We start from the raw sequence: 26,729 nt of genomic DNA, 5'->3' as shown, positions 1-26,729 counted from the left end.
GAAAAAAAAAAGAAATAATAATAATAATAAATGGCTGTGGGCCGAAATGGGCCTATTCCGAAATGGGCCCTGATTCAAGCCTAGTGTTCTTAAAACTAAAACTAACTGGGCTTGAAGAGCTCAAATTTTAATATAGGGACTAAATTGAATATAGTTTGAGACTAGGCTCCCTTTTAAATTAATTAGAACTGATAAGGATTAATTATAAATTAACTAATTGTGTTTCTGGGCCTGAATACAAATGGGCCCAGTAATTGAATCAGGCCACGGGCCTGATCCAGAAACCAATTAAACTTTGGGCCTGAATGCAAATGGGCCCTGACCTAAACCAGAGAGCAATTGGGTCAACCCGAACCAGAAGGTGAACCAGACCTGAATCAGGAATTTAATCAAATCCGAATCAGGAAGTAGATTAGACCAGAACCAAAAATCGAATTGGGCCATGGGCCTGAACCAGAAATTAAATTGGGCTATGGACCCGAAAATGAAATTGAGTCCTATGGATGGGTTGTAAATGACTTTAAGATTATAAATAAATAGAAATTAAATATGTCAGTGACATGTAATTTAATGATCTTGCTAGGTATTGAAGAATTGGCATTTGATGGGCAAATTAAGGTAAGTAACATGTCTTAATCTTATTATGGATCATGTATCACGTTTTATATGGTGAAAAAGTATTATTTATAGAATTGGAATTGTGTATATGAATTGTGGAAAATATAAGTAACCCGGATATAATCTTATGTTTTATCAAATACTTGTGACTATTTGATTATGAAATTGTATATGATTATTTATATTTTCACAAAATTAGGATCCAACATGTGTTAGCAAATAATTGCATGATTTTGGATAAATAGCATCCATAATGATTATTATATTATTTATACATTATTATGATGAGGTAGAAAGATGCATGGAAAGAAAAATAAAGTTTTCAGCATGATCATGAATTTTATTCAGCATGATGCCATTACTCACTTTCCAATGTACCGATGAGAAAAGATTTATGAAAAGCATGATATGTTTTTAAGAACTCTCAGATCGCTATGTACGGCCCTCGCCAGCGGGTTATAGTAGCTTGGTTTAGACCCTGCCAACGGAGAACAATAGTTGGCAAAGATTATGGCCCTCGCCAGCGGGTTACAGTAGCTCGGCATACGGCCCTCGCCAGCGGGTTATAGTAGCTTGGTTTAGACCCTGCCAACGGAGAACAATAGTTGGCAAAGATTATGGCCCTCGCCAGCGGGTTACAGTAGCTCGGCATACGGTCCTCGCCAGCGGGTTATAGTAGCTTGGTTTAGACCCTGCCAACGGGGAACAATAGTTGGCAAAGATTATGGCCATCGCCAGCGGGTTACAGTAGCTCGGCATACGGCCCTCGCCAGCGGGTTAAGTAGCTTGGCTTAGACCCTGCCAACGGGGAATAATAGTTGGTAAAGATTATGGCCCTGTCACGGGTACTAATAGTGACCATAGCTGCACTATTATCTGAGAGCACGAATTTCAAAGTATGAATAATGATAAGTACGGATTTCAAAGTATGAATAATGATAAGTACGGATTTCAAAGCATGAATAATGATGAGTATGGATTTCAAAGCATGAATAATGATGAGTACGGATTTCAAAGCATGAATAATGATGAGCACGAATTTCAAAGTATGAATAATGATGAGCATGGATTTCAAAGCATGGGATAATGACAAAAGTTTTATGATGCATAGCCATGTTTATGAAGTTGCATTAATGGACATGCATAGTTTATATGACTGGTTTGTTATATGAAATGCTTACTTTGTTACAACTGTTAGTTTCTTAAATTAATGCACTAGTATGAGAAAATATTATGATTGATCAGATAAGATTATGCATGGTTACTTACTGAGCTTTATAGCTCATACCCATTTGTTTATGTTCTTACAGATGAATAGGAGATGCTAGGAACGAGGAGCGTGTCATGCTTCAGGGTTATGGGGAAAAGAAAATGACGCATTAAATGTTACTATTTTTAGATGCTTTATAATCAATCTTTTATTGATGAAACATTTGATAACATTCAAGAAAAAAATTGTTCATAATTGATTTAAAGTTTTAAAGTGGCTACGTGTTATTGCGGGCAAGGGTTCGTAATAGCACGGCCGTGTCATGAACCAAATTCGGGGCGTGACAGAAAACATTAATTATCGGTGACCTGAAGTCATGGTATTTCTGAAGATGGCACTAGTAATTTGGGAAGCTAACATCTTGGAAACTTTGGTTTGGTCAAAATACGACCAGTTGGATTCTGAAACTCCAATAGATCAGAGAGAGAGAGAGAGAGAGAGAGAGAGAGAGAGAGAGAGAGAGAGAGAGAGAGAGAGAGAGAGAGAGAGAGAGAGAGAGAGAGAGAGAGAAGGGAAGAAAAAGAAAGGTAGAAAGATTGATAGGGACCAATAAACGATTTATACTTTTGTACACTTCTTTCTATTCCCTCGTGTTTTGAATATGGTTAGCAATACGATTTAAGCCTTTTGCAGGGACTAATTGTACACGCAATTCAATACATATCCATACAATATATTAATTTTGGTTGAACAAGTCTAAAAGGGAAGGAAGGATCTAATTACTATGTTAACTGGAGAAATATTGCCGAGCATTGCTTCAATTCAAAACAGATATTAAATTAATTAATTCCATTCCAGATTTTTTTTTTTTTTGGCCCTTGGGAGGGACAACTGCATTGCCAAGACAATAAAATAGAGATGTTGATTTCCAAGGCAGTAAGTTTGAATTCAAACTTGTTGATTTGAACACAAATTTTGGACTCCAACATTCCCCCTCAAAACTGTTCATAGATATGGTTTGTTTTGTAAATGCTTAAAGGACGGACGGGCCAAAGATTTTATAAAGATATCAACCACTTGATTCGGGTTTAATTCCATATCGATTATTCATTAAGTAAATTTTGGATACTTATATAAGATCAAAAAATCCAAATAATACTTTCTGGCTAGCCATTTTAAATAAAATCCTTGATTATTATACAATATGCAATCAAGCAATTCGTAGGTCTATAGGTAAGCAGACTTCTGGATCAATCAACTTCGAAAAAGCACATCAAATTGAAGGAGTTTGTATGCTGAAATATCCATTTAGGAAGCTGAAAATGAATGGCAGTCAGTTAATGCATAAATTGAGCCACATAATTCATACGATATATTAGAGTTGTCCGAGTAAATATAAAATACTCGAGCCCACCAACAAGACTCCATATGTGGCAAGGGCAAAGGACTCAGAAGAAGATTAATGCAAAAGGTGATCCAATGACTCGGAAGAAGATGGTGATGGATTGGGTAATAATAGCCCATCTTTGACCCAGTAAACTTGACTCCCAATGAAAGCAGTGAAGATCTCCCAAATCCCATTATAATTTCCAAACAAGAGATAAACCAGCAAAAGAAACTCCTCATCATCACTAGTAAGGCAGTCGTACGTCATGACCCATGACATATAAACAAATAAATAAATATTAAGTCCACCTTGTACTGCATAAATATCTTGTAGATAACGTGTCGAACTTGTTCAAGCCCGCATGAAGCCTATTTTAATTTGCAGACGTGGTCGGGTTGAGTCATTATCGAATGGTTGCTCCATGTATACTGGTGTAGTAAGTCGATCATGGAGAAATGCATCTTTAACATCCAGTCGATGCATAGGCCATTGTCAAGCCGGTGTGACCGTCATAACAATCAAAAGTGTACTCAATTTTGGAATTGGAGAGAATGTTTATTTTTTAAAATTTTTTTTAATTTTTTGAGGGAAGGCAAGGCTGAGCCACCCAATTTATTGAATATGTAAGAGAAGTATGTACATGAGAGTCAAAGGAGACAGGGATGAAATGTATAATGCGAAGGCAGGAGGGGAATAAGTAACAGTCAGTAAAATAAAGTAGATCAAATAGCAAGCAAGATGGTGACGAGAATGTTTATAAAAATTCTACACCTGATATTTGCTATCGCTTAAGCTGCTCACAAAGTTTCCACCTTTTTTTTTTTCTTAACATTAATAACCTGTATGGATATTCATGTGGGAATATCGTATACAAAATGGGTTTACCGGCCCATCCAGCCCGTATCTTTTAAAGATCCGCCAAAGTCCCGGCCTAAATCTGAACCTATGGGCCGGTTAGTGTGTCCATGGAGGTCTTTTTCTTTTTATAGAACTCAGACTAGGAGGTGTTGGGTTGATATTGGTCATGCTTAAATGGACTTCCTAGATTAAAAACTTAGCCTAGATTCTACTAAATTATCCAAATAAGATTGGGCTAAAAATTCTATAAGATTTGTGGATTGGGCCCATCCATTACAAATCATTATTTATAGCACTTTTCTGTGTTGTGTAACTTCATTCAAAAATTAAATTATATTTAAGTAATTTTGGAATAAAATAAAAAAATGGATTTGAAAAGAATTTTAATTTTGATCATTTTTTTTCTTTTTCAATAAAAAGGACCTAATCCATTTTGGGGCCAACAACCTGATATTATCTTTTACTTATTTTTTTTTTAACTCATTAGATTCGGTACATTAATAGGTTGGTTAATTGCCCATAATATCTCGAATGAGAAGGAAAAAAGTGCCCTACGATATATCGAAACAATCTATCAAAAAAATAAAACCTTTACTTTCATTTTTATTCTTTTTGGAGGGTCCAACTCGATTCAAAGACGAAGAACTTTCATTATCTTTTTAGGTTCTATATTCTGTCTTTCCATATCATGGAATTCCATACTTGTAGTTCGGTTAAGGAAGAACTTTTGTTTTGCATCTAATGCAACCGTTGTTGCATCACGAATATTGATTGTTCCAACTATGTGAGGCCCAACTCCACGGCAGCAGCGGAGGCAATGCTTTTGTCCCTTTCCACAACAAAGTACTGCCCTCCTACTCCAATTCTCTTTTAACATGGGCATCAGCTAGGTGGAAGTCTGCATGGCCCGGTTCTTGGAGTAGTTAAAGAAGGGTCTTCCCCAAGCAAAGATTATCCCAAATTGGCCGTATAACATTCTGGGTTCCCTCACCCACATTTGACCTTGCTTTCCCTGCGAAAGAGGATAGAAACCTAGCAGCATACTCTGCCAACAGAGATGGATCCATGGCTAAGCCACTCAAATTCAAAACTTGAAGTTATCCAGCTTTCTAGGGAGACCAGTTCAAAATGAGATGACTATTGGAGCATCTACGAGCCCTCTATCAGCCTACTTCTCAGAGAAGAAAATCTACTGGTATGATGATTAAAAAGAGCATTCTGCAAGCCATGGTTCCCATAGCATGATGATTGTGTGAAAATGGAGTTCCACAAACCCTTGACTGCAGCTCCACAAAAGGCTTTGCAATTAAGGAACCAAAATATATCTCTCATGCGAGAATTAGTCGCATATGATGAAAAAATTTGTGGGAGGGAGAGTGATTAATATAGATGATTGCATCCAAGGTTTAACAGCCTAAGCTTTTAGGTCAAGTTAACATGTACATCATCCTTCCATAATGTAGTCAAAGGATCTCATATCTACCATATGAATAAAACGAACAATCCAAGCATATAAAAGGAGGTTGATCTATCTCTTTGCTGCCGCACGCTGAGCGACGTTGATCTATTTCTTTAGAAAGAAGTTGGAAAGAAGTTGGCTCACATCAGGATACAAAGCTTATATAGTTGTATATGGAAGATAAAGAGATCCTTCAAATCACTTATGAGATTGTTCAGCTTGTTGAATAGTTTAATAGGATTATTTACAAATCACTATATTTTGTTAAAGATTTTTATTGTTCTTTTGAATTTTTCTTTCTTGCAAATTCTTTATAAATAGTTTTTACAAATTTCTCTTTTTTAATAAGAGCCAAGAGTCAGGTGACTTTGCCTCCCTCTTCATCAAAAAAAGACAAACGTGATGGAAGGCCGTTGAAACCCAACAAAATAGAACTCGCCTACCCTGACTTCCTTGCGAGTATATTCTCCTAGCTTCAGAAGTTTATAATAAGATGCTTCAAGGCATTAATGGGGACTGCAGAAAGAAAGAAACGGCCTGGTTTCCTAAGATGAATTGATTGGCTGCTCATATCCCAGTTCTCAAGTTTAAGATGCCTCGAAAAGGGTCTCGACATGATCAAGAACAAGCAGTAGGATATGTTTCTACTAATTTGATCGATATTTTTGAAGTTTGATACAGCAACTGACATGGCACCCCATCTAGAAATCCTGCATTTATCTTTCGGAAAAGTCTAAATTATTCAATATACTATGCTCTTTCTACTATCAACTATGCCAAAGCTACAGTGCCCCAGGGTCGATAGAGACCTAGACTAACAATTCATTGTAAGCCAATGTTAATGTACAATTTGTGCACTTGATGGGAAATCAGCCAATAGCTTCATTCTCCCCAAAAACAGAGTTGTATTCTCCTCTGTAAGTAAATCAAATGCATGATATACATCGTGAATGCAAAAGGGTCAGATGCATTTAATAACCCAATGACCAATCCCTGAGCCAATCGGTGGTCGAAAAGATTAATCAACAACTTCAAGCCACACAGAAACATCTCGGATGCATGAGCTATACTAAGCCAATAACGTTTTCAACAAATTGACAGGAAACACAAGGGGACCGCAAAATTGAAAACTTTATTGACATGAGCATCCAAAGATATCCATGGCCCTCAAAATTCAGTTAAATTTCCAATTAATTTGTCATATAAACATCAGATCCCCCTCCAACAATCGTATCAGTCAGTAGAATCCCCCAAAATCCAACACATCAGCTGCCAGGAATATCGGGTCTTTAACCAAGAAGAAATAAAAAAACAGGCGGAAGAAGAAGAGAGCTCAGCTCGTGAATCCGCCAGCTGCAAACGCTTCCCAAAGCGCGTCATCCATCCAGCGCCGCGAGGCTTCCATCAGCTCCGGGCTCAGCCTCACCATCAGCACGCAAAACTCCATCTCGCTCAAGGCGCCATCGCCATCGAGGTCCCCCTCCCTCAGCATCCCTCTGAGCTCGTCATCCCGGAGCCCCTCCAGGCCCAGCAGGGCCGCGTTGCGCCTCAAGCTCTCGAAAGTTATCAGCTTTCTCCCCGGATCCATCAGCAGGCGGAAGCCGTTGCAGAGCTCCTCCATGAGGCCGTCCTCCCCGAGCTTCTCCGCCATGAGAGGGAGGAAGTCCTCGAACTCGACCGGTCTCTGAGCCATGGGAGAAGGGAAGAGTAAATCGGGAACAAGGAGAGTGGGATTGCGGAGAGGATCCGGGGAGAGAAGGGCGATCAAATAAGGTTGGGAAAGGTGGGGGGGGAGAGGGGATTCGAGGAAGGAGAGGGGGCCACGAGATGACAGCCGGGATTGGGGTGGGATTCGGTCGGAAGGGTGGGGGAAGACGGGTGTCGCTTTCGTAGAAGGCGCGGAGACCGGGCGCTGCGGTCATTTTGGGTAGAGGAGACCGGTTGCGTCTGTAACGGCGTCCCACTGTTCCGGAGTACGGTGGGTGTGGTGCCGTTGACCGGATCAAGCCTTGAGAGGGGTATTGTTGGAATTTTAATACTGGGCGGTCGGAAATGCCCTGTGGTTTGGGGCACCCAAGTTTCCGTGCTTACTGTTATTGATGTTACTTGATCAACTTGTATCAGCAAGTGTGAATTGCAGGTGGATCTCCGCGTTTGGTTCAACAATAAGATATTTGGAATAAGTTGGAATAAATGATAATTTGATTGGAAATTTTTTAGTGATTATATTGCACAAAAATAATATGGGACAGGTATTACAGGAGAAGATATAGGGCGGATTTTCTAATTTGCTATGTATCATCTAGTCCTCGTGTTAAAGAAAAAATCCAAAAGTTAAAAAATTTCTTTTACTAACGAAGTTGTTAGTGCCGTGATTAAAAAAAAAAAATATCTACGGCATCCTTTTTTTTTCCCCATCAAGCATTTTCATCCATCCTCTTTTTTATCAAGCCATCTCTCCCATCCATTCGATCTTTCTTCTTTTTTTTGAGTCTTTTTCTCCTCCTCCAAATTTCTCTCTCTCTATTGAAAATCTTTGCAATTAAAAGGTAATGGAGTCTAAGGAATAGAATGTACATAATTTTTTGCACTAGACAAAGTTAGAAAATTGTATACTATGTATTGATATTGATAAACACTGTATTTTGAAAAATGTATATCAATTTATCTAGAGGTGTATTTTGGCTTGCTAATTGACTAATTTGCTTAGCGTGTATCATTCTGTCATATAATATATAGTGGCAAAAAGTATGATTTGAATACTGTGTATCGATTTACCAAGAGGTGTATATTAGCCTACTAAATAACTAATTTGTTTGGCGTGTATTATCTGGTCATATAGTCTATATTGGTAAAAAATATAATTTGAAAACTATGTATTGATTTTTTTGGAGATATTGTCACGCCCCCGAACCCGTCACCCGGGTCCGGCACGCGACCGGCCGCATGAGCCCTAGAGCAATGCCCTAAAGATCATGCAAGGCCTAAGATAAACAACAATTCCAATAATTCCAATAATTCCATAAATGCCAAAATCAAAGATTGATGTAATTCAATCTAATCCAGCTACAATGTACTGATTTATTACATAATTTCAAATGTCCATAAATAAAAGATAAATTGACTTCTAACTATCTAGCAGTCTGACTCCAGATCGAGCTCACTTCTTGTCCCATCCGACAGATTCTACGAATCCAGTGCCTCTGAAAAAAAATGGAAGTGTAGTATGAGCTTTTCCAGCCCAGTAAGAATCCTAACAGCCACACACAACAAAATCATAAAATAATCAAGTATCAAAATATATATATCATTTCATCATTTCAAAAGCTCAACAAACAACAAATATATGTAATCAGTACATATACACAAATCCTTTTTCACATTATGTGATCCATTCCCGTAATACTCAAATTCCAAAGTTTTCAAACTTTTCATTTCTGGCGTTGGACTAACCAAGATCATGTCCCAGTCCAAGACTGCACAAATCCCACGCATAAGCTCGTGGCAGCTATCCCACGCGTAAGCCCGTGGAGGCTATCCTACGCAAAAGCTCGTAGAGGCTATCCCACGCGTAAGCCCGTGGAGGCTATCCTACGCATAAGCTCGTGGAGGCTATCCCACGCGTAAGTCCGTGGAGGCTATCCCACGCATCAGCTCGTGGCCGCTATCCGACGCATAAGCTCGTAGAGGCTATCTCATGACAAGGTTAGTCCAACCCATATTACATGTCTAGTTTTACATGTTCAATCACATTCCCATCACATCACATATTTTCATAAATTTTCAAAAAATATGTTATTTCTTCCCAAATGAATTTATCTCAATATTTTCATTATAAACAACATGCACGCCTCATAGGTGCCGCATCAACTCATAAACAATAACAACATAATAATGAAAATATGTTGATAAAAATTCATCTCATATGTGTCATATCAACTCACAAGCAATAACAACAAAACCGTAAAATAAATCCAACGATAAATCAATATATGCATAGAAGTGCTCAGATGTAGGGATTCTTACAGAAATTGTAGACTGACTCAAACACAGTCCGAATCACACCTACGCGCTGGGGTGCTGAGTCCCCTGATCAAAATCTCCTGGCACCGCCGACTCTTCCTCTACAACATCAATTATAAATCACAACTAAATCATTTAATATTTAAATATTCAAAACTATAATTCACATCTGCTATGGGGTCCATCACCAGGTCCCCAAACATCTCAATCCCTTCAGATCTAGGGCAGTCGGGGTGGCCCGACTCCCACTCCGTACCACCGGCCTGTGTCGTCGCCAGCCGGGGCCGCTGCCATGCCGGCGACGATGGCCGGTCTCGGTGAAAAGACCAAAAGAAAGGAAGAAAATCCTTCATGGTTGGGAGTACATCTCCCTCCTTCTATTTACTTGGGTCCAAGGGTAATAGCCATGGTGGCTGTGCCCTTTTCCTTCCCTAACCCGACAACACCACAGCCACCACTAGCTATATCATCGCCGGCCAAGAGGAGGGAAGAAGAGATATCTTCTTCTTCTTCTTCCCCCAAGAACCGGCATGCTTTCCTCCCTTCCTCCTCCCCCTTCATCCATGGAAGACCACCCTGAGAGTGGCTCGGCTCCCCCCACCCGACGGCAGCCCCAGTGGCCCCCGACCGCCGCCACTGTCGCCGCCGGTGGCCAGCCGACGCGAGAGGGAGAGAAGAAGGAGGTGAAACCATTCGGGATGCCCTCGGTCCACCATCCCCATCCCCAATAAAAACCCTAGAAATCCCTCACCCATCTCCATAAAACCCGATCGACGCCCAAAACCATGGATCCCGACCAATCCCGGCGGCCGGCGGCGGCAAAAATCCGGAGGAGAGGAGCCGAAACAGGGGTACCCTGTTTCGGATCCTTCTTCGGTGATTCCGTCGGCCATAACCCAGGAAACCCAACTCAAAACCAGGCAAATAAAATGCAAAGGACGAAGCCATGCTTACCTCGGTCCGGCGGGGTGCTCCGGCGGCCTTTCCGGCGACGAAATCGGAGGAGAAAGTCCGTGAGCAACCCGGATCTACGCGCACGGCCCGAGTTCTCTTCACCCGTGGGAATCTTCACCGAAGGAGAGTGGCCTTCCGTCACGGCCGGCCGGATCTCGGCGTTCGATCTTCCCTCCGGCGAGTCGCCTCTCCAAGCCGCCGCCGCCGCCGTCCCCCCTCCCTTTACTCTCTTCTTCCACGATCGTGCCCTAGGCACGATCGTGATAAGGGGGATGGGCCCGGTCTTTTCGGGCCGGCCCATCCGCCCCTTTCCTTTTTTTTTTTTATTATTTTGGGGGTTTTATAGATATCTTAGACTATTGCTGGGTGTCTACCAAAAAACTCATAGCATATATCAAAAGCTAACAACTATGTATCATTTAGTCATATAGTGTGTATTGATGAACATGATATTTTGAAAAACTATATATCAATTTACTTGAAGGTGCATATTGGGTTGTTCATAACTAATTTATTAAGTATATATCACCTAGTTGGGTACTATATATTGATGAACATCATGTTCTGAAAACTATGTATTAATTTATCTAGAAATATGTATTGGCTTACTAGATAATTAATTTGCTTAATGTATATCATCTAACCATATAGTAGGCACTGATAAAAGTATATTTTGAAAACGAGGAAGAAAGAGGATGACACGCGTAATTTTTTTTGACTATTTTAATCATGGGACCAACGATTCTATTAGTAGGAGAAGTTTCTGGCTTTTGAATTTTTTTTATAATTGTTATTATAAAAAGCGTGACAAAATAAGAAGTTCGCTCTATATTTTCTTCTACGATGCTTGCGTCATATGATTTTTGTTCATTATATAGCTCTACTTAATGACCAAATATAATGAATTCAATCTTTAGATAGTACATCTTCAAAATTCTAGAACTTTGAATAAATATAGTGCCATTTGGTCTCCTTTACTTTTTCTCAAAAAAAAAAAAAGAGAAAAGCTCAAGCCAACTCATTTAGTTTCAAACCACGCGCGGTTTTTGAAAAACTTGTATTCAATATAGTGTAGACTAATAATTTTAAAATATATTCAAGCTATATACCTTATATTATTCTATAATAAACAAATATGATAATTATATAAATAGTAAGTACTAAAAACAATATTTAGTATATGCAGACTACTTATATATTCATATTTAGAACTAAATCAAGTCAAACAGCTCCATCATACCCTGTTTGCTAAGGGAGCAAGTTAAGCTCGAGCCGGTTCCCGAATAATTTGTTGGTTTGACAGCCCCAAGCACGAATAAGATGGCATGCATAGCATTGTTTGAAATAATTTTATAATGACCTCAGTCAAACCCTCCCTCCTAGTGATGAAGATTTTGTCCGGCGCGCTGTATCGCTTCTACGACCAACAACGTAGACCGCCACGCAAGCCTTTACGTATACACACTCGCTGATAATCAAATTAAGGGTACAAATAAGCTGAGCAGCTCGCGAGCTGCTCGAGTTTGACTCGAGTTCAACCTCGACTAGGCTCGATTGTTACCAAGTTTAAGTAGCTTGAGCAGATTTTCAAGTCATATATATAATATTTTATTTATTTATAATATATTATTAGTTTAATATTTAAAATATTATACTATATTATAATTTGTTTTAAGCATAGTTTTAATTATGATCGAGGTTCAAATTCGGCCTTGTGTATGACTCGATTGATAGTCGAATCAAGTCATTCTTGAGTATTGTTTTTTTTTTCCTGATCGAATTGAGTTTAAGTTTGGATATTAAGACTCGATTGATTTCGAGTTGAGTTTTGAGGTCGGATATTTTGGATCGAGTTGAGCTCATATCTCTAACGACCTGACTTGATTGCACCGTACAAATCAAGGATAATATAGTAATTTGATAAGTGGTAAAGTAGTCATCTCTAGAAGCTGGACTGATGACTAAATGTTTGGACTGGTTTCTTTTTGGAAATTTCCCTGCAGATAGATTGGAGAAGATATGGATGCCATTATCCGGATTGCCTACAAATCTCATTGTACATATTTCATCAACCGGCTTCTAAAGCAGCCCCTTCCTTGCCGGCTTTCTGCGTCTACAGTGTACCTATCAGCTGGGACCCGCATGTATAGAAGATAGCTTTGATGAACTGGCTGCAAAGGGGAATAGAAGAGGTGTGGAATTCCTCTGCAGATAGTAGGCAGCAGGTACCATTGATCATAGAACTCTATTCCATGAGAGCAACTCTTTGAAAAGGAACGGGAATTTGATTGTTCCCCATTTCATCAGTAGATTTTGAATCTTATTTCAAAAGTTGGAAACTCAGCTAAAAATAAACAGAAAAAGAGGTGGAAGTATAGGAAAAGTACAGGAAGGAATCCCATCAAAATGATACGAAAACCCAGGGGAAATTGGATTTTGAATGTCAACGAAGACGCCCTGCCATTGAAGTCCACTTGGCTAATAAAGATGACAAGTATAAAGAACATAAGACTGGTCAATAAAGTTAATTGGTGAGCACATTCATGGCAATGAACCAGATAATGAGCCAATCAAGCTTGATGCTGTCAAAGTCTTATTCTACGGCATATAATGTATGCATCTAAAGCCAAAGAGAAGGATTCGAATTACCATACTTATTAGACAAGTTTTTAATGCCAACAATTAGTCAGAAAAATTTCAAGATTAGATAGGATCTAGAAACGAGATCCACTATATTAGAAACTTCAGAATACTATTACTTAGCCCGGCAATATCTAATTGAGATTACTTTTTTAAAAATCAGATAGCTTTTTAAGCTCTACGACGTAGCACCACCCTATAAAAGGTACAATGCACTGAGTGATCAGAGTCAAATTCTATCTTTTGGTTCAAAAAAGGTTTGGTCAAACCAAAACCTTCTTTATGGAAAAGATTTTGATTGTGTGTATCTCCTAATCCAGAAAAAATGAGACCATTACATAAAATGACATTGGTCTACGAATGCTTTTTGATGCAGCGTGTGGGAAGGAAAAAGATGAAGGTGGAGATGGTGGAGGATATGACAAGTTATCTCTCTTGCCTTTTTTTTTTCTCTTTGGTGTGGACGCGGCTTGGAAGAGAAAGGGATGCTGAAACATGAGTTAATTGAGTGAGGGCTTGACTAGATTGGATGAAGGCTTAGTTGGATTGGGTGAAGACTCGGCTAGATTGGGTGAGGCATGGCTAGATTAAATGAGGCGCGATTAGGCTTGATGCGGCATGATTAAATGAATGTGGCATGGCAAGATGGAAGAGTCCTGATGGCACTCAAATTCTATGGTATGATGACGTGAGAACGGAAAGAGATGTTGGCATGAGAATGGAAAGAGATATTAGGGCTCGTTTGGTTCGCGGGAAGCATTTTCCTTCCTAGGAATATGATTCCTGGAAAACAAATTCCTAGGAAAAGGATGCCTAGGAAAGTACTTTTGGCATGTTTAGTTGACCATGGGAAAGTGACAAATTTCCAAGGTGCTTATGTTTGGTTGGCCATCCACTTTCCTAGGAAAGTTATATATAATTTCTATTATGCCCTTAATAAAAATTAGGTTTTTAATGCCTCTTTAATGCTTCTTTAATGCTGAAAGGATTTTTTGGGAAAAAGTAAAAATGGAGTGATTCCCGCCTCATGGGAAAGTAACTTTCCCATGTTTCTCATGGGAAAGACTTTCCCATGAAATGTGGGAATCACATTCCCATGGAAATATAACTTTTCCTTCTCTCTCCTTTGAAAACTCCAACCAAACAAGAGGCATCTCATTACTTTCCCGTTGACCACACTTTCCCCCCTTCTTTTCCCGCGAACCAAACGAGCCCTTAATGTGAGAAAAGAAAGAGTCTTACACTCGCTAGAACTCTCAAATAGGATGGCGTCGAAAGGCTAGGATAAATAAGGGGATGGGTGGAAAAGTTCCACTTCACTCAAACTCTCAAGGGGTTAGGGCGTGAGAATGGATGAAGAGTTTCACTTCACTCAAACTCTTCCCAAAGTTGGCGTCTCACCAAGAAAAGAAGTGTCGCACTTGAAGGAAAAATAATAAATTCAACTCAGAAATTTTCATTCTATATCAAACAACTAGCTCTTATCCGCTGGAGATTAGGAGTTTGAAATAAATCAAACTCCTTTAAACAAAGACTTGCTGAAACTCAATTTTTGAATGAAACGCAAACAAACAAAGCAAACAATTTGCAGAAAAAAAAACGTGACTCTAAGAGTTGGCTTGTGCACACCCTAGGTGGGTTCATACATGCCCCCTAGTTCCCATCCATTTTAATTTTTGACTTTGAATGGGTCAACAAAGGATTTACTAACAGTTCAAACCATTGAATGAGTCAATCAAACAAAACAAAACAAAGAGGACTCTTCTAACTTCACGATAGAAAAATTCTGGACTCAATGTGGCTTCACGCACCTGATTGGGCTCCATGCTAGCTTCAGGTTGGCTTCACGCATGCCTCTGATTGAGGGTGTCACACAACACTCCTTATTGCGGTCACTTTTGTTTACGAAGGCAAATCTGTCAATATATTTATATTTGTATGGATGGTTATTCTGTCCATATATATATTGTTATCCTTGGAGTTTATTATTCATTAATAAAAAATATAAATTGCATACGAATATTTTAGTCCGTCAGCAAAAGTCTTATATCATGCTAACTGTTTTAAATCATTGGTAGATATTGAAATGTGCCAAAAGGTCCTTGCGGAGTATACCACTTAATAAGATTTACCGTAGGCATATACCACTTAACTCTTAAGTTGCGCATCTCCAAATTTTCACTCCTACCTCTTCGCCACAAAGCCCCATGTCTCCAATTTTTTTTGCTCTCCCACTCTCCTTCGCTATGCATCCTTTGCTCTCCCTCACCGAACCCCACTCTCCTTCTTCGCCCTTCACCTCCCCTACTCTCCTTTGCTGCCCTTTGCTCGGCCTCACTGAACCCCACTCTGCCTTACCTAGGACAAGTTTTTCTACTGTTTAAAAAATTCATGCATTTCTTTCAAATCTAACAAGTCATAACATCAGAATATCTCACCCCTTCGTTTCTTTGACATGTAATTCTCTCTCCACTTGGTTCGTTGGGTAAACAAAAAAGTAATAGTTTTAATTACTTAGATTAAAAATTTTTGAGGATGCACCACTCAATAATCAAACCCTAGTTGTTAAGGTAGGAGTACGACCACTGGGGTAAAAAGCTTTAATTCCAAAGATCCAGCTACTATCTTTGTTTTTCAAAGTATGAATATAGGATTAGGGTTTAAACATTAGGGTTGTTGCAAGATATTACATTAATCCTATAGAAAAATGTCTAAAAAAACACGTACATAATTAAGTTTAAACCTGTAAACATTATAGAAGAATTTCAAGAAAGCATAAGTCAAAAACGTTGAATTTGAAATCCCAAATAGTAAGTTGCATGGAGGTTGCTATGTCCTTGACAGGTTGAGCCTGGTCTACGAGGATTTATTAGGTCAAGCCAGGACTATTATGGCATGACACTTTGACCCAGTTTCATTGTTCGCCACTCAAAGTTGAACCTGGCACCTCTCACTTGAGAGGAAGAGAGATCGCAGTGGAAGGCCCAGTAGCAGAGAAGACGGGCCCATGGGCGGAACACGGAACGGCCCGAGGAGATACGAGTCAACCCCGATGCACCCCTGAAGTCGGCATTCACAGAACCCGAGTCGGCGGAATCCGAATGCCCCCCCGGGCATGGTTTTTTTTTTTTTTTGGGGTACAACGGCGGCTCACACCCTACGGGTGTGGATACGGCCTACAAAATTTGAAACAAATAAAACTAAAAGAGACTCCGGCACTGTGTCGGGCTCCCACAAAATAAAACCTCCAGAATGGTGAGCCGCATAGGAAGTGACCCAATCAGCTGCACAATTCGCTTCCCCTGTAGTCGTGTGTAGCCTGATGGGTTTCACACGCCTGCAGAAGTCTGCGAATGTCCAGAAGCAGCGGTCTACCCTCACCTGCACGACCTCGGCCCCTGACCCAATCAATCACAGTGGCCGAGTCGCCCTCAAGAATGATCTGGTCTGCACCAAGTGTCCGTCTCGCATAAGATATGCCCTCCCAGACGGCTCGGAGCTCAGCACACACCACCGACGCATCGAAGATCCGCTGACCCCCCAACGCCACTAGCCTGGCATCATGATCTCGAATGACGAAGTCTACACCTCCGCCTCTCCCGTCAGCTGCCATGCTACCATCGAAGTTCACCTTCAGGAAATCAGGGGGTGGGGGTACCCAGGATACGAAAATATATCTGGCAAACGAAGTCCAGATTTCCGGAGGTGCCCTGTTCTCAAGAAGGCATGCTTCATCGAGTTGGCCTCCCCCCTTACGAAGGACGCATCGAAGCGCCTTTGGCCATCCCCTCTTGCGAAGATTATCCTACGTGAGAATGTGGTTCTCAAGCACCAGCTAGAGGAGGACATCTTTTTCTTCTCATACCTCAGAAGGTGCAACTCCCTCCCTCAAAGGGCAGAGCAACACTCCATGAGACATTTGATGCATCTTTTTTTGACTTTTTCTTTTTTTTTTTTCTTTCTATCCCTGTCCCTTTCTACACAAAGTGGACTTCAATGTGTGGAAATCGGATCAAACTTTAGGTTGAATGAAAATTCAAATTCTTTTGCTCAAAAGGAATAATTCAAGTATAATTCAAAACCTTGTTTTCCATCCCAAGCACAACTAAATGCAAGTATAATCCATCTCAAATACTTATGTCATCATTTAAAGCATGCTTTTCTCAGAACCGTGGCTGCCGCCCTACCTTCCTTGATGCTTCCCCTTTTGACAAATTCTGCAAACCATTTGCGTGTCGAGAAAAATATCCCTTGATCGACTCTTCCTGTCTCAAATGAAATGAAACTTCCTCTTTGACCTGGAAGAAAGATAGACAAAGGCATAGAAGTTAGAACTAACTACTGAGGATTTATAAAGGAGAAACAAGGGACTGGACTGCAGAGTGCATGCACAGCCATCCACCTCTCACTCCAAAGGAGAAACTCGGTGCTGAGAGAGAAATAAGAGTCCTCTTCTCACTCCCCAATGGCTCCCAAAGTCCTCCCTCTCGTCTTCCTCATTTTCCTTGCCACTCTCCCCTTCTCCTGCCATGGCTCCATGCACAGAATCCCACTGCTGCCATTCCAAGCCTACAACGGCCATCTCTCTTTCAAGATTGAACGGCTCCCTGCATTCAACTTCCTACCCAGAGGCACGCCCATCCCGCCATCAGGACCTTCGAAGCGGCACAACTCCATCGCCGACTCCGCTGCACCGGACCGGTCGAAGGCTCCATGACTCGAAGACTGCAGATTTCGATCATCGGTTGTAAGGATTGGATCCACCAAATTCTTATTTGCATACTTCTATCAAGAAGAGAGTTAACAGTTAATACGATATACATGTAAGTGTTGGTTGGTATTGGCCTTCTTTCTTTCATTCTATGTGATTTCTTATTGATGATAGGTAGACTCAAAAGGTTGTGAACCTTTACTTATATATATATATATATATATATATATATGGAATTTCTTCTTGTAATTTCAGCTTTTGCTTAAAAATTTTAAGAAGAAAAATCTTTCACACTAGAGCATGTCATGTTTAGCATGGGTGCCTTAGCAGCATGCATGTATTCGCATACCTTATAATCTGGATTCCATAAAATTTTCTCCAACAGATGAGGAAGAGACTGTTAGTAAATAACTGGAGATTTTAGATTTGCTCAACCCTGGTTGAATTAATGTTTTTGAGGAGCTTACGTCTTAATCTACTTTATGATCAAGAAGTTCCTTTCTTTTTGTTATTATTATTATTATTAATCAAGCCAACCACCGATCCCATTAATCTCTTAGAAAAGAATGGTTTCAAAGAGGATGAAAGTAAACGGTTCTGCTGATCAGTTACTACGCCGTACCACCCAGTTGTCAAACCAAGATCTAAGCAGCTTGACTAAAGCACAGCCTACTTTGCCTTGTAGCTGCCATTAATCAAAATGGTAGTTTCCTGCTTTCCTCATCAAAAGTGGCAAGGCTTAGCTCCAAAATATTAGAAATTGTGCAAGCCATGTGTAAATCAAATCCACATTTTAAATGTTTCTTTTCAGAAAATCCCAAGCATGGTTCTTGGTTATTTCGTGCACATAATCTATATATATCTCTTAATATCATAATCATAACCATCAGGTCTTGTCCCAATTATTTGAAACAGTTTCACGACCGTAAACATTGTATTACAAAAGATTAGCATCCTCAAGTCCTTGCCCAATTTTTTTTTTTTTCACCAAACTTCTCTTATCCTTGTATTTCTATGTTTGAGTCACGAATGTCTTTTGCACCTACATATTAGTACATAAGTTAAAACTGTGACAAAACCACCAAATAAGGACTCCACACCTCAAAAGGTGCACCGCACCAATCGGAAGAGAGCTTAAAGAGACTCACCTGCCAGAGTTTGCTTGAACAGTGCCTGCCACACTCCATGCCCGTCCCTCGGTAACAATAAGACCAGCAGCAGAAGCTTGAGGGTTTCATTCGAGGGCAAACAGGAGCCTGGCAACCAACATCATCCCACCTCCTATCTGATTGTCCAACCAAAATCGTGCCATGCGAGGAGTCTTCATGTAAACCCCGGACCAGATGGACCGGCATGGACCAAAGTCGGCGGTCCATCTGGTGAGTTCGGAAATAAGGCGGTGGAGAACGACAGCTGTTGAGGCAGTTAAAACTGCCTAACAGCCGCGGTCCCCCACCCCTCCGAGCGGGATGGAGGCTTATAAAAGCCCTGGAGTCCGCTGTAGGGGACTCCATTGATCACCCTCTTACCTCCCTTACTCTCTTTCTTCTGTGCAAGGAGCCGGACCGAGAGCAGTGGCGCCGGAGGAGGGAGGATCTCCAGCTTGTCATCACCTTGTGCCGCCGGAGCAGGCACAGTAGTCGCCGGAAATACTTCACAGCTCCTCGGAGCTAGGTAAACCCTTAACTCATTCCCCATTCATGATCTACATGCTATTAGGTTAGATCTATTCTAGCTAGGAGATGATTAACAGAGGAATAGGGGTGGGAAGAAGATGAAGAGGAGGGAGGATAAAGGTTTATGCAATGATCGGCTGTGATCCGACATTGGCCGAGGACCTTTCTCCTTCATCCGATGGTGGTTTCCCTTTCCATTAAAACCCTAGATCTAAAAATCCAAAGATGAACCTACCTCTCGATTCATGGGGAGGGTCCTCGGCTCGTGCAAGTCCGGTTCCCATGGGTGGAACCGGCTTGATCTAGACCGGAGGTGGTCGGAGCAGACGAGCCGAAGGGGGATCTTCCCGTTGTGGCCGTCGTGACACCGTCGGGCCGACCGCAGGTGTCGGCGTGCACCACCGGCTTCGGCCGGTTCTGCCGCTCCGCGATGGGTGGCCGTGCTCCATCTCCTCCGCCGGAGGTGGAGGAGGAGAGCTCCCGGTTGGGCCGTGGCTGCTGCAGGTGGAACCACGGCCGCCGCTGGTGCTGCCGGTTGGCCGCAGCACCGCCGGCTTCGGACCGGCCTCCTCCCGAGTGCCTCCCGAGCTCGCCTCCTGGTTTCATGGGAGAAGAGGAGAAGAGGAAGAGGAGCTCGGGAAGGGAAGAAGAAAGAAAGGAAGAGAAGGTTCGGGAAGGGAGGAGAAGAAAGAAAAAAATAATAATAATAAAATAAAATGAAAAGTTTGGTGGGCCGAATTGAGCCTGATTTCGGGTTGGGCTGCAAATAAATTTGGCTCTGGGAACCCGAAACCGGGCTAGGCTCTGGTCTGAGCCCAATAATCTTAAACCCAGTAATTGGGCCAGACCTGAACTAGTATGTAATTGATTCAGATCTGAACCAGTAATTGGGTCAGATCTGAACCAGAATGCTATTGGCTCAGACCTGAACCAGAAACTTGGGTCAGACTCGAATCAGAAATTGTTTAGACAAAAATCAGACATTGGGTCAGACCCAAATTGATGATTTGAGTAGACCCAAATCAGAAATTGAACCAGGTTTGAGACCTAAGGGTGAAGTTGAGTCCTATAGATGAGTTGAAAAATGGTTAATTAAGAAAGATTGTAATTAAATGAAGTTGAACGTGAAATTGACAAGTAATTTAATGATGTTTATAGGTAATTGAAGAATTGGCACTCAAAATCTAAAGTTGGTGGGCAATCTAAGGTAAGTAACCTGTCTTAATCTTATTATGGATCATGTATCACATTTTATAAGATGAATAAGTATTATTTATGCAATTTGAACTGTGTATATGAATTGAGGAAAAACTATGTAACCTTGATATAATGTATGTTTTATCAAATACATGTGACTATTTGATTATGAAATGGTATATGATTATTTATGTTTTCACAAAAATTAGAATCAAGCATGTGTTAGCAAATGATTACATGATTTTGGATCATGATTATTATTATATTATATACACATGATTATGATGATATAGAAAGATGCATAGAAAAATAAAGTTTTCAGCATGATCATGAATTTTATTCAGCATGATGCCATTATTCACTTTCCAATGTATCGATGAGAAAAGATTTATGAAAAGCATGATATATTTTAAAGAACTCTTAGATTGCTATGTATGGCCCTCGCCAGCGGGTTACAGTAGCTCGGCATACGGCCCTCGCCAGCGGGTTACAGTAGCTCGGCATACGGCCCTCGCCAGCGGGTTATAATAGCTTGGTAAAGATTATGGCCCTGTCACGGGTAATAATAGTGACCATAGCTGCACTATCATCTGAGAGTACGGATTTCAAAGCATGAATAATGATGAGTACGGATTTCAAAGCATGAATAATGATGAGTACGGATTTCAAAGCATGAAATAATGGCAAAAGTATTATGATGCATAACCATATTTATGAAATTGCATGAATGGATTTGCATAGTTTGATTACTGGTTTGATTATAGAAAATGCTTCTTTATTAAAACGGTTGTTCTTCAAATATTGCATTAACATACAAAACACTATGCTTGATCCGATAAGATTATTCTTGTTTACTTACTGGGCTTTATAGCTCATACCATTTTAATTATGTCTTTACAGATGAATAGGAGATACCAGGAACAAGGAGCGTAACATGCTCCAGGGTTATGGGAAAGACAAATGTTAAATGTTGATATTGTTTTTTAGAAGCTTTGTATGGATTTTAATACCTGAACATTTAATGAATTTCATGAATATAGTTGTTAGTAATTGAAGTTTTAAAGTGGCTGCGTGTTATTGTATGCTTGACTTGGCAATAACACGGCCGTGTCATGAACCGATTCGGGGCGTGACATTTAGTGGTATCAGAGCAGCAAATTTAACCATGATTTAAAAACTTTTAAAATTAATCATGGAAATGGGTAGCTAAGTTAGCTTTCACATGATTGGAGTCACAGTAAGAATAATAATGACATTTTAAATATTAAATAAATAAAAATAATAGCAATAATAATAATAATAATAAATTTATATATATATTTAAATACATATATATATAATGTGATGAAATGGATAATGATTAATACTATATTTTGATAGGTGACGATGAGTGATAGCGAGAATGAGGTTCTGGCTAACTATAAAAGGAAAGGAGTGAAAGCATCAACCCAAGAAGCTACCAACATGCCAGCTAGGCCAGCTCCAAACGCTGTAGCCACTCAGGCTGATCTTGCTGGGGTATGTCAGGTGGTGGCAGAGCTTCTTCAGCAGCAGCAACAGACGCAGCTCTTCTGCCGACCGGTATCATCCACCGATACCTATTATGAGAAATTTCGGAGGCTGCATCCTCCAATGTTTGAGGGAGGTGCTGATTACTTGGCTGCGGAGGCCTGAATTCGGGAGATAGAGGAGATGTATGATGCCCTACAATTTTCCGAGGAGGTCAAGGTCAAATTGGCGGTTCCTATGCTCAGAGGAAACGCCAAGTTCTGGTGGATAGCTATGAAGGCTGTTGTTCAAGGAAATGGTGAACAACTGACATGGGAGGAATTTAAAGGGAAATTCTACAATCAATACTTTTCCCAGTCAGTGAGATTGGTGAAGCAGAACGAATTTTTGGCCCTGAAACAGACTGAGAATATGACAGTATTGGAATATGCCAGCAAGTTTAATGAGTTGGGCAGGTTTTGTCCTCAGTTTATGGAGGAAGAGATAAGTAAAGCTAATAGGTTTGAGCAAGGCCTGAGATATGGGATCAGGTCCAGGTTGGCTGTTCTGCTTTTCACTAGTTATCAGGATGTGTTGGAAAGGGCTTTGAAATTAGAAGCTGAATTGAACAGGGCAGAAAAGGAAAGAGATGATTTGAAGAGGTCCAGGGGAATAGGGGATCAGAATGCAAGGCCAAGAAATTCCGGAGAAAATGCAAATAAGAAGAAGAAATTCGGGGTCTGCAAATTCTGTAACAAGTCACATGGTGGACCTTGCTTTAAGAAGATGGGAGCTTGCTTTAACTGTGGTCAGATCGGGCATTTTGCAAGTGATTGTCAGCAGAAGAAGAATGACCCCAGGCCTACCGGATCAGGGGATCAGAAGCAGAAGGGGACTGCTCGGGTCTTTGCATTGACTCAGCAGGATGTTAGTGCAAGTGACAGTGTGGTGACAGGTACTATTCCCATCAATTCAGTTGATGCATCTATATTATTTGATTCTGGCTCCACACATTCTTTTGTATCTGTCAAATTCTCTAGCTCCTTACACTGCATACCTGAGAAATTAGTAGAGCCATTATATGTTGCTACTCCCCTACAGAAAATAGTAATTGCTGACATTATCTTCAAGAACTGCATAATTCAGTTAGGAGAAAGGAAGTTAGTGACAGACAGAAGAGTTGGGCAGATAAAAGAAGAAGAGAATTGGAATTCCAGGAGAATGACTTTGTTTTCTTGAAGGTATCCCCCTCGAAGGGAGTTATGAGATTTGGAAGACATAGTAAGCTAAGTCCTCGCTACATTGGTCCCTTTGAAATTCTGAACAAGGTAGGAGAGGTTGCTTACAGATTAGCCTTACCACCAGAGCTATCGAGTGTACACAATGTCTTCCATGTTTCTCTACTACGAAAGTATATTGCAGACCCCAGTCATGTAGTAGAGTATGAGCCATTACTGGTTGAAAAGGATTTGACTTATGAAGAGTTTCCTCTACGCATCATTGATCACAAGGAGCAAGTTTTGAGACGACGCACCATTTCCTATGTGAAGGTCCAGTGGAGTAACCATTCTGAAAGGGAAGCAACTTGGGAACTCGAAGATGAGATGCGTATGAGGTATCCACAACTTTTTGTAGACTCAGGTACGTAAAATTTCGAGGACGAAATTTCTTTTAAGGAGGGAAGAATGTAAACCCCGGACTAGATGGACCGGCATGGACCAAAGTCGGCGGTCCATCTGGTGAGTTCGGGAATAAGGCGGTGGAGAACGACAGCTGTTGAGGCAGTTAAAACTGCCTAACAGCCGCGGTCCCCCACCCCTCCGAGCGGGATGGAGGCTTATAAAAGCCCTGGAGTCCGCTGTAGGGGACTCCATTGATCACCCTCGTACCTCCCTTACTCTCTTTCTTCTGTGCAAGGAGCCGGACCGAGAGCAGTGGCGTCGGAGGAGGGAGGATCTCCAGCTTGTCATCACCTTGTGCCGCCGGAGCAGGCACAGTAGTCGCCGGAAATACTTCACAGCTCCTCGGAGCTAGGTAAACCCTTAACTCATTCCCCATTCATGATCTACATGCTATTAGGTTAGATCTATTCTAGCTAGGAGATGATTAACAGAGGAATAGGGGTGGGAAGAAGATGAAGAGGAGGGAGGATAAAGGTTTATGCAATGATCGGCTGTGATCCGACATTGGCCGAGGACCTTTCTCCTTCATCCGATGGTGGTTTCCCTTTCCATTAAAACCCTAGATCTAAAAATCCAAAGATGAACCTACCTCTCGATTCATGGGGAGGGTCCTCGGCTTGTGCAAGTCCGGTTCCCATGGGTGGAACCGGCTTGATCTAGACCGGAGGTGGTCGGAGCAGACGAGCCGAAGGGGGATCTTCCCGTTGTGGCCGTCGTGACACCGTCGGGCCGACCGCAGGTGTCGGCGTGCACCACCGGCTTCGGCCGGTTCTGCCGCTCCGCGATGGGTGGCCGTGCTCCATCTCCTCCGCCGGAGGTGGAGGAGGAGAGCTCCCAGTTGGGCCGTGGCTGCTGCAGGTGGAACCACGGCCGCCGCTGGTGCTGCCGGTTGGCCGCAGCACCGCCGGCTTCGGACCGGCCTCCTCCCGAGTGCCTCCCGAGCTCGCCTCCTGGTTTCATGGGAGAAGAGGAGAAGAGGAAGAGGAGCTCGGGAAGGGAAGAAGAAAGAAAGGAAGAGAAGGTTCGGGAAGGGAGGAGAAGAAAGAAAAAAATAATAATAATAAAATAAAATGAAAAGTTTGGTGGGCCGAATTGAGCCTGATTTCGGGTTGGGCTGCAAATAAATTTGGCTCTGGGAACCCGAAACCGGGCTAGGCTCTGGTCTGAGCCCAATAATCTTAAACCCAGTAATTGGGCCAGACCTGAACCAGTATGTAATTGATTCAGATCTGAACCTGTAATTGGGTCAGATCTGAACCAGAATGCTATTGGCTCAGACCTGAACCAGAAACTTGGGTCAGACTCGAATCAGAAATTGTTTAGACAAAAATCAGACATTGGGTCAGACCCAAATTGATGATTTGAGTAGACCCAAATCAGAAATTGAACCAGGTTTGAGACCTAAGGGTGAAGTTGAGTCCTATAGATGAGTTGAAAAATGGTTAATTAAGAAAGATTGTAATTAAATGAAGTTGAACGTGAAATTGACAAGTAATTTAATGATGTTTATAGGTAATTGAAGAATTGGCACTCAAAATCTAAAGTTGGTGGGCAATCTAAGGTAAGTAACCTGTCTTAATCTTATTATGGATCATGTATCACATTTTATAAGATGAATAAGTATTATTTATGCAATTTGAACTGTGTATATGAATTGAGGAAAAACTATGTAACCTTGATATAATGTATGTTTTATCAAATACATGTGACTATTTGATTATGAAATGGTATATGATTATTTATGTTTTCACAAAAATTAGAATCAAGCATGTGTTAGCAAATGATTACATGATTTTGGATCATGATTATTATTATATTATATACACATAATTATGATGATATAGAAAGATGCATAGAAAAATAAAGTTTTCAGCATGATCATGAATTTTATTCAGCATGATGCCATTATTCACTTTCCAATGTATCGATGAGAAAAGATTTATGAAAAGCATGATATATTTTAAAGAACTCTCAGATTGCTATGTATGGCCCTCGCCAGCGGGTTACAGTAGCTCGGCATACGGCCCTCGCCAGCGGGTTACAGTAGCTCGGCATACGGCCCTCGCCAGCGGGTTATAATAGCTCGGCATACGGCCCTCGCCAGCGGGTTATAATAGCTTGGTAAAGATTATGGCCCTGTCACGGGTAATAATAGTGACCATAGCTGCACTATCATCTGAGAGTACGGATTTCAAAGCATGAATAATGATGAGTACGGATTTCAAAGCATGAATAATGATGAGTACGGATTTCAAAGCATGAATAATGATGAGTACGGATTTCAAAGCATGAATAATGATGAGTACGGATTTCAAAGCATGAATAATGATGAGTACGGATTTCAAAGCATGAAATAATGGCAAAAGTATTATGATGCATAACCATATTTATGAAATTGCATGAATGGATTTGCATAGTTTGATTACTGGTTTGATTATAGAAAATGCTTCTTTATTAAAACGGTTGTTCTTCAAATGTTGCATTAACATACAAAACACTATGCTTGATCCGATAAGATTATTCTTGTTACTTACTGGGCTTTATAGCTCATACCATTTTAATTATGTCTTTACAGATGAATAGGAGATACCAGGAACAAGGAGCGTAACATGCTCCAGGGTTATGGGAAAGACAAATGTTAAATGTTGATATTGTTTTTTAGAAGCTTTGTATGGATTTTAATACCTGAACATTTAATGAATTTCATGAATATAGTTGTTAGTAATTGAAGTTTTAAAGTGGCTGCGTGTTATTGTATGCTTGACTTGGCAATAACACGGCCATGTCATGAACCGATTCGGGGCGTGACACTTCAAACAACAGCAA

At 40.9% G+C, this 26,729-nt stretch overlaps 1 protein-coding gene, 2 long non-coding RNA genes and 1 pseudogene across 3 annotated transcripts; 2 read left to right on the top strand and 2 right to left on the bottom strand.

Annotated features, from left to right (window-relative positions):
- The first annotated feature begins 96 nt into the window (after positions 1-96).
- On the top strand, positions 97-2,394 carry LOC149751397 (uncharacterized). Its single transcript, XR_016398286.1, has 2 exons — positions 97-618; positions 1,929-2,394. It is a non-coding gene; the product is annotated as an uncharacterized LOC149751397 (long non-coding RNA).
- Positions 2,395-6,645: 4,251 nt separating this feature from the next.
- Positions 6,646-7,282, bottom strand: LOC103709878 (calcium-binding protein KIC pseudogene; annotated as a pseudogene).
- Positions 7,283-8,538: 1,256 nt separating this feature from the next.
- On the bottom strand, positions 8,539-10,128 carry LOC149751396 (uncharacterized). Its single transcript, XR_016398387.1, has 2 exons — positions 9,559-10,128; positions 8,539-8,735 (listed from the first exon to the last, which is right to left on the bottom strand). It is a non-coding gene; the product is annotated as an uncharacterized LOC149751396 (long non-coding RNA).
- Positions 10,129-17,349: 7,221 nt separating this feature from the next.
- LOC149751395 (uncharacterized) lies at positions 17,350-26,488 on the top strand. The gene is made up of 2 exons (XM_089927287.1): positions 17,350-19,534; positions 22,114-26,488. The coding sequence occupies exon 2, from the start codon at positions 22,426-22,428 to the stop codon at positions 23,458-23,460; it is 1,035 nt and encodes a 344-aa protein (XP_089783413.1). The 5' UTR covers positions 17,350-19,534; positions 22,114-22,425; the 3' UTR covers positions 23,461-26,488.
- Positions 26,489-26,729: the final 241 nt, after the last annotated feature.

Source organism: Phoenix dactylifera, chromosome 14 (genome assembly GCF_051530095.1).
Source record: "Phoenix dactylifera cultivar Ajwa chromosome 14, Ajwa_hap1_PhDact_Kaust_v1.1, whole genome shotgun sequence".
Lineage (NCBI taxonomy): Eukaryota > Viridiplantae > Streptophyta > Magnoliopsida > Arecales > Arecaceae > Phoenix > Phoenix dactylifera.
Note: the sequence above shows the minus strand (reverse complement) of the source record. Positions and strands in the feature narration are given on the sequence as shown.